Source organism: Mus caroli, chromosome 16, assembly GCF_900094665.2.
Source record: "Mus caroli chromosome 16, CAROLI_EIJ_v1.1, whole genome shotgun sequence".
NCBI classification, from domain to species: Eukaryota; Metazoa; Chordata; class Mammalia; order Rodentia; family Muridae; genus Mus; species Mus caroli.
Genome location: NC_034585.1, coordinates 42,119,336 through 42,131,587, shown reverse-complemented (window position 1 = coordinate 42,131,587; position 12,252 = coordinate 42,119,336). Strand labels below are relative to the sequence as shown.

General features: G+C 39.3%; 1 protein-coding gene across 1 annotated transcript in view; it reads right to left on the bottom strand.

Moving 5' to 3' along the window:
* Window positions 1-12,252, bottom strand: part of LOC110311868 (cell surface glycoprotein CD200 receptor 2) — a 49,398-nt gene that overhangs the window by 16,680 nt on the left and 20,466 nt on the right. Inside the window, exons 3-4 of the mRNA XM_021185440.2 lie at window positions 2,604-2,918; window positions 2,248-2,496 (exon numbers count right to left, since the gene is read on the bottom strand). Coding sequence (XP_021041099.1) covers window positions 2,248-2,496; window positions 2,604-2,918 — 564 coding nt within the window. The remainder of the gene's footprint in view (window positions 1-2,247; window positions 2,497-2,603; window positions 2,919-12,252) is intronic.

Genomic DNA, 12,252 nt, shown 5'->3' with positions numbered 1-12,252 from the left:
CTGCATATGTATCAAAAGATGGCCTAGTAGGCCATCACTGCAAAGAGAGGCCCATTGGACTTGCAAACTTTATATGCCCCAGTACAGGGGAACCCCAGGGCCAAAAAGGGGGAGTGGGTGGGTAGGGGATTGGGAGGGTGGGTATGGGGGACTTTTGGGATAGCATTGAAAATATAAATGAGGAAAATACCTAATTTTAAAAAAAAGAAAAAAAAAGAAAAAGAAAAAAAAAAAGAAATTAGGGAAACAACACCCTTCACAGTGCTCACAAATAATAGAAAATACCTTGGTGTGACTAAGTCTGTATGACAAGAACTTCAAGCCTCTGAAGAAAGAAATCATAGAAGATCTCAGAAAATGGAAAGATCTCCCTTGCTCGTGGATTGGCAGGATCAATATAGTAAAAATGGCTATCTTGCCAGAAGCAATCTACAGATTCAATGTAATCCCCATCAAAATTCCAACTCAATTCTTCACCAAGTTTGAAAGGACAAATTTCAAATTCATCTGGAATATCAAAAAAACAGAGAAAAGTACAAACTCTTCTCCATGATAAAAGAAGCTCTGGTGGAATCACCTTGCCTGAACTCAAGCTTTACTACAGAGCTATTGTGATAAATACTGAATGGTACTGGCACAGCAACAGACAGGTATTAATGAAATAGATTTGAAGACCCAGAAATGAACCCACACACCTATGGTCACTTGATCTTTGACAAGGGAGCTAAAACCATTCAGTGGACAAAAAGAGAGCATTTTCAACAAATGGTGCTGGTACAACTGGTGGTTATCATGTAGAAGAATGTGAATTGATCCATTCCTATCTCCTTGTACTAAGGTCAAGTCTAAGTGGATCAAGGAACTTCACATAAAACCAGAGACACTGAAACTTATAGAGGAGAAAGTGAGAAAAGCCTGGAAGATATGGGCACGGGGGGAAAATTCCTGAAGAGAACAGCAATGGCTTGTGATGTAAGATCAAAAATCGACAAATTGGACCTCATAAAATTGGAAAGCTTCTGTAAGGCAAAAGACACTGTAAATAACAAAAAATAGCCATCAAAAGATTGGGGAAGTGTCTTTACCAATCCTAAATCAGATAGGAGAATAATATCCAATATATACAAAGAGCACAAGAATATGGATTCCAGGAAATCAAATAACCCTATTAAAAATGGGGTACAGAGCTAAACAAGGAATTCTTAACTGAGGAATACCAAATTGGCTGAGAAGCACCTGAAAAAATGTTCAACATCCTTAATCATCAGGGGAATGCAAATCAAAACAACCCTGAGATTCCACCTCATACCAGTCAGAATGTCTAAGATCAAAAATTCAGGTGACAGCAGATGCTGGCAAAGGTGTGGAGAAAGAGGAACACTCCTCCATTCTTGGTGGGATTGCAAGCTTGTACAACCACTCTGGAAATCAGTCTGGCGGTTCCTGGACATAGTACTACAGGAAGATCCAGCAATAACACTCCTGGGCATATGCCCAGAAGATGTTCCAACTTATAATAAGGACACATGCTCCACTATTTTCATAGCAGCCTTATTTATAATAGCCAGAAGCTGGAAAGAACCCAGATGTCCCTCAACAGAGGAATGGATACAGAAAATGCGGTACATTTATACAATGGCATACTACTCAGTAATTAAAAACAATGAATTCATGAAATTCTTAGGCAAATGGATACATCTGGAGGATATCATTCTGACTGAGGTAACCCAATCACAAAAGAACACACATGATATACACTCACTGATAAGCTGATATTAGTCCAGAAATTTAGAATGTCCAAGATATAATGTGCAAAACACATGAAACTCAAGACGAAGGAAAACCAATGTGTGGATACTTACCTTCTTCTTAGAATGGGGAACAAAATACCCATGGAAGGAGTAACAGAATTACAAATAATAACAAAAACTTGTTGTAAGTGTCTGAAGTGGATTTGTTGTCCTAGTTAACTCTGTCAACTTGACACAGCTTAGAGCTACTTCAGAGGCCAGCACACTATAGACAGGACCAACCGCTGTCCAGGTGACACATGTTAGCGGGAGTCTGCAGAGTTAGCAACCAGCTTCATGTTTTCTGCTTCTGTTGGTGTCCTGACTTTACTCCTTCTTCCCCTAACAGGTGTTGTCTACTCTATTTATCACACAGAGAATGAACATAAAGCATTTATCTTTCATGGAAGAATAAGATAAATATCAATTATTTCTTCTTTTTAAAAAAGAAACTCACCTTGATTCAGTTCTATGAACAGAGTCCGGTTACCAGTCAAGTGAGAGACTAAGCAGGACACAGCAGACACATTGTTCAGCTCCCAGTGGCACGTGCTCCTGACAGTCACGGTGCCATTGCTGTGTGACTCACTCTTAGTGACACAGTCCCCATCTGGGGACCAAGAGATCTGTGCAGCAGGCTTGCCTGCCATTGCCTCACAAACTGCAGTTCTATTTTCCCCTAGAAAGTAGGTTACTTCAGGGGGCACTGGAGAGATGGAAAGAAAATAAAGATTCAGACTTGTCATCAAAGGACATTTTTTCTAACACAAATTGGTGACCTGAAGTAGCACAATATGTGACAATGTCTCTTACCCAGCACTTGGAGGTCATAGACTTTATGGAAATTCTCTTCAGGTGTTGCTATCTCACATGAGTAATTCCCCTCATGCTGGAGGGCCACTGCACTGATCTGAAGGTCAGGACTGAGGTCAGGTGTGGAGGCCCAGGTGATGTTCTTGCCCAAGCAGTTTTCATAGCTCTCCTTTGTTTCTACTTTGTACGATATCATGCAGAAAGGCTGGCTTCTGGGTATTATTATCCATGTTATTAATATTGCTTTTGTCAGTGGAATAGAAAGGCAGCAGAGCAGAGCCTTAGTACCCATCTGTACAGACACTGTAGTGTACACTGGATACACACAGAGAGAAAGAACAAGAAAAGAATACCTTGTGAGTTAGGTCAATCACAGCAACTTATATGAAGTTAAACTAGAACAATGCTTGACTAGTAGTAGATCTTTCTCTCATTTCTGTGTTTTTGTATGTTCAAACTATCAGAATTAAATATGTTATTCATCTTCTAACATAAAGTTTAAGGCATGTAGGCAATGCACATCTTGCACCATAAATCCTCACATTGGTTGTTAACTTATAAATCATTCATGATGGATACAAGTGTGCTGAGTGGTGATTACTCAACAAACTTATCTGTCACAATAACTTGTAACAAAAGTCAGTATTGTCATCACTATAACAGGAGCAGAATTTGATAGGAATAAGCCACGCTTATGATAAACACTGCATTAACATCTCCACTGTCCTATTTCAATATCACTTGTCTCTTTGTGGAACTCAAGTCCTCACAAGTCACATCCAAATCAAGGTCACCTAATCAGATGAAGAAAGAAATTCTTCAACACAGACCTGGGAGGGTGATAATGCCACGGTCTTTCTATCAATCCCTCTGAGATGGCAGAGGTTTAGAGGCAAGTGTTCAGGGTCCCTCCCACCATAACACTACATCACCAGACTCTGCTACTCATCCTGAATCTGTCCAGCAGCCAAGGCATTAGATACTGTTTCTAAGCAAGGTCAACTGTCCATTCCCACAAGATAAGCAACAATATTACCTTCTGTCATAGGAGGTAAACTGTTCTGTGTTGTTTGGTTCTTATCAATACAACTTGACTCTAGAAAATATTTAAAAATAGGTGCTTAAATATTTCAATTATTGTAAGCAGGAATTCAAAGTTTTATCATCACTGATATGTCAACATCTTGAAAATTGCGGTTTTTAAATAAAGATTTATTTACTTATTACATGTAAGTATACTGTAGCTGTCTTCTGATAAACCATAAGAGGGCATCAGATCTCATTACAGATGGTTGTGGTCCACCATGTGATTGCTGGGATTTGAACTCAAGATCTCAGGAAGAGCAGTCAGTGCTCTTAACTGCTGAGCTATCTCTCCAGCCCATTTATAAGATATTAATCAGTTGTTTCCCATTCACGAGTAACTTTATTTTGCCAAATAGTTTACAGTAGCCCTGCCTTCCTTCATAAATCCCCTTGTCAGGTCCAGTGTAGGCATACCACATAACCTGACTTCATTAAATTCCTTTCTCCAGACCTTATCCCACAAGTAAAGCCATTTGGACCAATAATGAACACTTCCCACAGATGTACAGAGACATTGTCAAAAAAAAAGTGTAGAAACAGAATCACAAAGAATTCATTCTCTCACTTCCTTCCACCTGCTCTACCTTGTGACTGAATAGCAGAAATGAAGCCGAGCAGGGTAGGAGAAGGATGAGTGCCCTTTCCACTTTCCTTTACTTCCTTGAGCTCTGCAGAATTGTTCACAGTTATAATGGTTGAATTCAATCATGGTTGCACAGAGAGGGGAGACAGGAGAATTATGTCAGAGCAGATGGCCATATCGTAAATTTTGGACCAAACTGGACTACATACATACACAGCTTTATAAGAAAAAAAATCATCATAATCAGCTTCTGAAACATTGACCCATATTAGTTCCACACTTTCCAAGCAACAATTAAAGACACAGGAAAGAAAAGGTAGATTTGTTTGTTATCCTAAGGTACCTACACTACTATGAAGTGTTAGTGGAACACACTGTGACATACTAGAGCTTCCAAAATAAGATGTGTATCTATTTATTTATATCATCCAAAATGAGCTGCTTTGTTTTGCTGCTGCTGCTGCTGCTGCTGCTGCTGCTGCTGCTGCTACTGGTGGTGATGGTTATAGTGGTAGTGGTGGTGGTGGTAGTGGTGGTGGTGTGTGTGTGTGTTTCATTTTGGAGGGGGAAGGTGCTAGGACAAAAGGTGAATCTGAGAGGACAGAGAAGTGAGGGGACCGCAGTACATGATGTGAAATTCACAATTAAAAACAAAGAATTCTTTTCAAAATAATGTAAATTAGCTTCCATCATAATTGCCAAAATTTAGAAAGCAACAAGAGATTGAGATTCTCTAATAAACAAAAAACTATATACATTATATTATATTTAGAAATGGCACTATGACTCTGTGCTTAAAAAAAAATAAGCCATCAGAGTTAAGGATGTAGATGGAGCCTAGCATTCACAAAAGCCCTGAGTTCAATCCATAGCCCTGCATGGATCTGGACAAGGTAACTTATATATGTAATTCCAGAAATCAGTAGTTAGAAGACGAAGGATTAAAACTGTACCAAATTATTAGCCAATCAAGTTCAAGAGTTTATAAAAAAAAATCATACAATATGACCAATGGGATTTGTCTTAGGATGCAAGGTTAAGGGGGAAAGTCATTACCAGGAGATGCTAAAGAAGCATTTGACAACCTTCAGGTCAGTGCTAGCCCTGGGCCACTTTAGGCACAAACTCGGCAGACAGACCCACAGTCCCCGAGAACTCTCCACACCTCAGGTGCCCTAGCACACCCAGGATCTTAGGACCACTGGTGAGTGGAACACAACATCTGTTCCAAAACAACCATGAGGGGCCTGTACCAGCAGGAGCAGGGACACAGGAAACCCACCTAACCAGCTGTTCTGGTTTCTTCTGGTCAGTTCTGGTCTATCTTGATTTCAAACACAGAAGACAGCCCCATGGTCCCTAGAGGAGGTACCACTTCCAGGCGCTGTAACACACCCAGGATCTTAGTATTCCAGGATCTCAGCATCCCAGGAGCTTGGTCACACCATGATCTCAGGGTCTTAGAGGAAGCTTGACTGCCAAGAACTCTGACACACCAAGAATCTCAGGTTCACTAGATCCCAGAATCACAGGATTACAAAGAAAGCCAGACTCTGAAGAATACTGAATCAACTGGGATTACAGGAAGGACAGGATCCAATCAGATATACTGAGGGCAGTGTGCACTTGAAATGATCAGATGGCAGGAGGAAAGCATAAGAACTGAACCACAGAAACCAAGGTTACTTGGCATCATCACAACCAAACTCTCCCACCATAGCAAGTCTTGGATACACCATCACACCAGAAAAGAAAGATATGGATCTAAAGTCACTTCTCATGATGATGATCAGGAATATAGGAAGAAAATAAATAACTCCCTTAAATAATTAAAAGAGAACACATCTAATCAGGTGAAAGAATTGAAAAAAAATCCAAGATCTAAATATGGAAGTAGAAACAATAAAGAAATCACAAAAGGAGACCACTCTGGAAATAGAAAATCTAGGAAAGAAGTCAGGAGCCATTGATGCAAGAATAACCAACAGAATACAAGAGGTAGAAGAGAGAATCTCAGGTGCAGAAGATACCATAGAAAAGACTGACACAACAATTAAAGAAAATGTGAAATGCAAAAAGATCCTAACCCAAAACATCCTGGAAATCCAGGATAAATGAGAAGACCAAACCAAACTGTATTAGGTATAGATGTGAAGGAAGATTTCCAACTAAAAGGGCCAGTAAATATCTTCAACAAAATTATAGAAGAAGACTTCCCCAACCTAAAGAAAAAGATACCATGAACATACAAGAAGCCTATAGAACTCCAAATAGACTGGAACAGAAAAGAAATTCCTCCCAGCACATAATAATCAAAACACCAAATGCACAAAACAAAGAAAAATATTAAAAGCAGTAAGGGAAAAAGGTCAAGTAACATATAAAGGCAGACCTATCAGAATTACACCTGACTTCTCCCCAGAAACTATGAAAGCCAGAAGATACTGGGAAGATCTCATACAGACCCTAAGAGAACACAAATGCCAGCCCAGGCTACTATACCAAGAACACCTCTCAATTACCATAGATGGAGAAATCAAGATATTACATGACCAAACCAAATTCACACAATATGTATCTACAAATCCAGCCCTTAAAATGATAATAAATGGAAAGCTTCAACAAAAAGAGGGAAAATAAGCTCGAGAAAAGTCAAGACAGTAATCTTTCAACAAACATAAAGAAGATAGCCACATGAATAGAATTCCAACTCTAGCAACAAAAATAACAAGAAGCAACAACGACTTTTCCTTAATATCTCTTAATATCAATGGACTCAATTCCCCAATAAAAAGACATAGACTAACAGATTGGTTATATAAACAATACCCAACTTTTTGTTGCATACAAGAAACCCACCTCAGGGACAAAGACAACCACTACCTTAGAATAACAGGCTGGAAAACAATTTTCCAAGCAAATGGTCCCAAGAAACAAGCTGGAGTGGCCATTCTAATATCAAATAAAATCGACTATCAACGTAAAGTTCTCAAAAAAAGATAAGGAAGGACACTTCTTACACATCAAAGATAAAATTTACCAAGATCAACTCTCAATTCTGAACATCTATGCTCCAAATGCAAGGGCATCCACATTCATTAAAGAAAGTTTGCTAAAACTCAAGGCACACAGTCCATCTCACAAAATAATATTGGGAGACTTCAAAAACCTATTCTCATCAATGGACAGATCCTGGGAACAGAAACTAAACAGAGACACAGTGAAACGAAGAGAAGTTGTGAAACAAATGGATTAACAGATATCCATAAAACATTTTATCCTAAAACAAAAGGATATACCTTTTTCTCAGTACCTCATGGTACCTTCTCCAAAATTGACCATATAATTGGTCACCAAACAGGCCTCGGCAGATACAAAAATATTGAAATAATCCCATGCACCCTATCAGATCACCACGGACTAGAGCTGATCTTCAATAACAACATAAATAATAGAAAACCCACATACAAGTGGAAGCTAAACAACAATCTACTCAATGTTAACTCAGTCAAAGAAGGAATAAAGAAAGAAATTAAAGACTTTTTAAAGTTTAATGAAAATGAAGCCACTACATACCCAAACTCAGGGGACACAATGAAAGGAATACTAAGATTAAAGCTCATAGCTATGAGTACCTCCAAAAGTAGCAGGAGCTAGCACACACTAGCAGCTTGACAGCACACCTGACAGCTTTAGAACAAAAGGAAGCAAATTCACCCAATAGGAGTAGACAGCAGGAAATAATCAAACTCAGGGCTGAAATCAACCAAGTGGGAAAAAAAAAGAGATATACAAGAATCATCCAAACCAGGAGCTGGTTCTTTGAGAAAATCAGCAAGATAGATAAACCCCTAGTCAAACTAACTATAGGGCACAAGGGCAGTATCCTAATTAACAAAATCAGAAAAGAAAATGGACATATAACAACAGAATCTGAGGAAATCCAAAAAATCAGATCCTACTACAAAAGCCTATACTCAACAAAACTGGAAAATCTGGATGAAATGGACAATTTTCTAGACAGATACCAGGTACCAAAGTAAAATCAGGATCAGAATTACAATCTAAACTGCCTCATATCCCCTAAAGACATAAAAACAGTCATTAATAGTCTCCCAACCAAAAGAAAAACACAGGAACAGATGGGTTTATTGAAGAGTTCTATCAGACCTTCAAAGAGGACCTAATACCAATACTCCTCAAACTATTCCACAAAATATAAACAGAAGGTACTCTACCCATGCATTCTATGAAGCCACAATTACTTTGATACCTAAATCACAGAAAGACGCAACCAAGAAAGAGAACTTCAGACCATTCCCCTTTATGAATATCGATGCAAAAATACTCAGTAAAATTCTTGCTAACTGAATCCAAGAACACATCAAAACAATCATCCATCATGATCAAATAGGCTTTATCCCAGGGATGCAGGGATGGTTCAATATACAGAAATCCATCAACGTAATTCACTATATAAACAAACTTAAAGACAAAAAACCACGTGATCATCTCATTAGATGCTGAGAATGCATCCAACAAAATCCAACAACCCTTCATGATAAAAGTCTTGGAAAGATCAGAAATTCAAGGCCCATACCTAAACACAATGAGAGCAATATACAGCAAACCAGTAGCCAACATCAAACTAAATGGTGAGAAACTGGAAGCAATCCCACTAAAATCACAGACTACACAAGGCTGCCCACTTTCTCCCTAAGTATTCAATATAGTACTTGAAGTCCTAGCCAAAGCAATTAGTCAAGAAAAAGAGATCAAGGGGATAGAAATTGGAAAGGAAGGAGTCAAAATATCACTATTTGCAGATGATATGATAGTATTATAAGTGACCCCAGAAATTCCACCATAGAACTCTTAAACCTGATAAACAATTTCAGTGAAGTAGCTGGATTTAAACTTAACTCAAACAAATCAATGGCCTTTCTCTGCACAAAGGATAAACAGGCTGAGAAAGAAATTAGGGAAACAACACCCTTCACAATAGTCATAAATAATATAAAATACCTTGGTGTGACTCTAACCTAGAAAATGAAAAATCTGTATAATAAGAATGTCAAGTCCTTCAAGAAAGAATTGGAAGAAGATCTCAGAAGACAGAAAGAGCTCTCATGCTCATGGATTGACAGGATTAACATAGTCAAAATAGTTATCTTGCTGAAAGCAATCTACAGATTCAAAGCAATCCCCATCAAAATTCTAATTCAATTCTTCACTGAGTTAGAAAGAGCAATTTGCAAATTCATCTGTAATAACAAAAACTAGGATAGCACAAAGTATTCTCAATGATAAAAGAATCTCTGGTGGAATCACCATGCCTGACCTCAAGCTGTACTACAGATAATTGTGATAAAAACTGCATGGTACTGTTACAGAGACAGACAGGAAGATCAATGGAAAAGAATTGAAGATCCAGAAATGAACCCACACACCTATGACACTTGATCTTTGACAAGAGAGCTAAAACCATCCAATGGAAAGATGACAGCATCTTCAACAAATGGTGCTGGCTCAAGTGGCAGTTAGCATGTAGAATAATGTCAATTGATCCATTTTTATCTCCTTGTACAAAGCTCAAGTCTAAGTGGATCAAGGAACTCCACATAAAAGCAGAGACACTGAAACTTATTCCGGAGAAAGTGGGGAAGAACCTCAAAGATATGGGCACAGGAGAAAGATTCCTGAATAGAACACCAATGGCTTGTGCTATAAGATCAATAATTGACAAATGGGTCCTCATAAAATTGCAAAGCTTCTGTAAGGCAAAGGAAAAAGATCTTTATCAATCGTAAATCCAATAAGGTGCTAATGTCCATTATATACAAAGAACTCAAGAAGCTTTACTCCAGAAACCAAATACCCATATTTAAAAATGAACAAAAAACTAAACAAAGAACTCTCAACTGAGGAATACTGAATGACTGAGAAGCACCTAAAAAAAATGTTCAACATTCCTAATCATCAGAGAAATGCAAATCAAAACAACCCTGAGATTCCACCTCACCAGTCAGAATGGCTAAGATCAAAAATTCAGGTGACAGCAGATGCTGGCAAGGATGTGGAGAAAGAGGGACACCCCTCCATTGTTGGTGGGATTGCAAGCTTGTACAACCACTCTGGAAATCACTCTGGCTGTTCCATAGAAAATTGGACATAGTACTANTGGAGGATCCCACAAAACCACTCTTGGGCATATATCCAGAAGATGTCCCAACCGATAAGAAGGACACATGCTCCACTATGTTCATAGCAGCCTTGTTTATAATAGCCAGAAGCTGGAAAGAACCCAGATGCCCCTCAACAGAGGAATGGATAGAGAAAATGTGGTACATTTACACAATGGAGTGCTACTCAGCTATTAAAAAGAATGAATTTATGAAATTCCTAGGCAAATGGATGGACCTGGAGGGTATCATCCTGAGTCAGGTAACCCAATCACAAAAGAACTCACATGATACGTATTCACAAATAAGAGAATATTAGCCCAGAAACTTAGAATACCCAAGATATAAGATACAATTTGTAAAACACATGAAACTCAAGAAGAACAAAGATCAAAGTGTGGACACTTTGCCTCTTCTTAGAATTGGGAACAAGGTCGGCACAGGTGAGAGTGTGCACTACAGAAGCTAACAGCTTCTGGGACAGGCGGGAGCCACAGAGCTTCTGAGGCAGAGGCATTTTTGGGCTCCAGATATCTGGCCACCTTCCTGGCCAGAGGACAGGTGTCTTCCCGGACCATGATGATTTTGCCTCAGGATCTACGGGAGCGATCTCGGTTCTGGGACTCCACTGAAAGTAGTGTGCACAGTTGAGACTGTGCACTACAGAAGCTAACAGCTTCTGGGACAGGCAGGAGCCACAGAGCTTCTGAGGCACCCCATTTTCAGGCTCCAGACATCTGGCCACATTTCCGGCTAGAAGATAGGTGTCCACCCAGCCCTGGGGGACTTTGCCTCAGAATCTGCAGAAGACATCTTGGTTCCGAGACTCCACTGAAAGTTGTCTGCACAGGTGAGAGTGTGGGCTACGGAAGCTAACAGCTTCTGTGACAGGCCAAAGCAACACAGCTTCTGGGAAAGGTCCTGTTTTGGGCCTTCATCTTCAGCCAGGAGGGAGGTCCGAATGCCAGATATCTGTGCACCTTCCCTGTAAGAGGAGAGCTTGCCTGCAGAGAGTGCTCTGACCACTGAAACTCAGAAGAGAGAGCTAGTCTCACAGGTCTGCTGATAGAGGGTAACAGAATCACCAGAGGAAAAATCTCTAAACAGAGACAATTATAACAACTAACTCCAGAGATTACCAGATGGCGAAAGGTAAACTTAAGAATCTTACTAACAGAAACCAAGTACACTCACCATCATCAGAACCCAGCACTCCCACTTCGCCCAGTCCAGGGCACCCCAACACACCNGAAAAACTAGACCTGGATATAAAAGCATATCTCATGATGATGGTAGAGGACATCAAGAAGGACTTTAATAAATCACTTAAAGAAATACAGGAGAATACTGCTAAACAGGTAGAAGACATCAAAGAGGAAGCACAAAAATCCCTTAAAGAATTATAAGAAAACACAACCAAACAGGTGATGGAATTGAATAAAACCATCCAAGACCTAAAAACGGAAGTAGACACAATAAAGAAAACCCAAAGTGAGACAAGGCTGGAGATAGAAACCCTAGAAAAGAAATCTGGAACCATAGATGCGAACATCAGCAACAGAATAGAAGAGATGGAAGAGAGAATCTCAGGTGCAGAAGATTCCATAGAGAACATTGGCACAACAATCAAAGACAATACAAATTGCAAAAAGATCCTAAATCAAAACATCCAGGAAATCCAGGACACAATGAGAAGACCAAACCTATGGATAATAGGAGTAGATGAGAATGAAGATTTTCAACTCAAAGGACCAGCAAATATCTTCAACAAAATTATAGAAGAAAACTTCCCAAACCT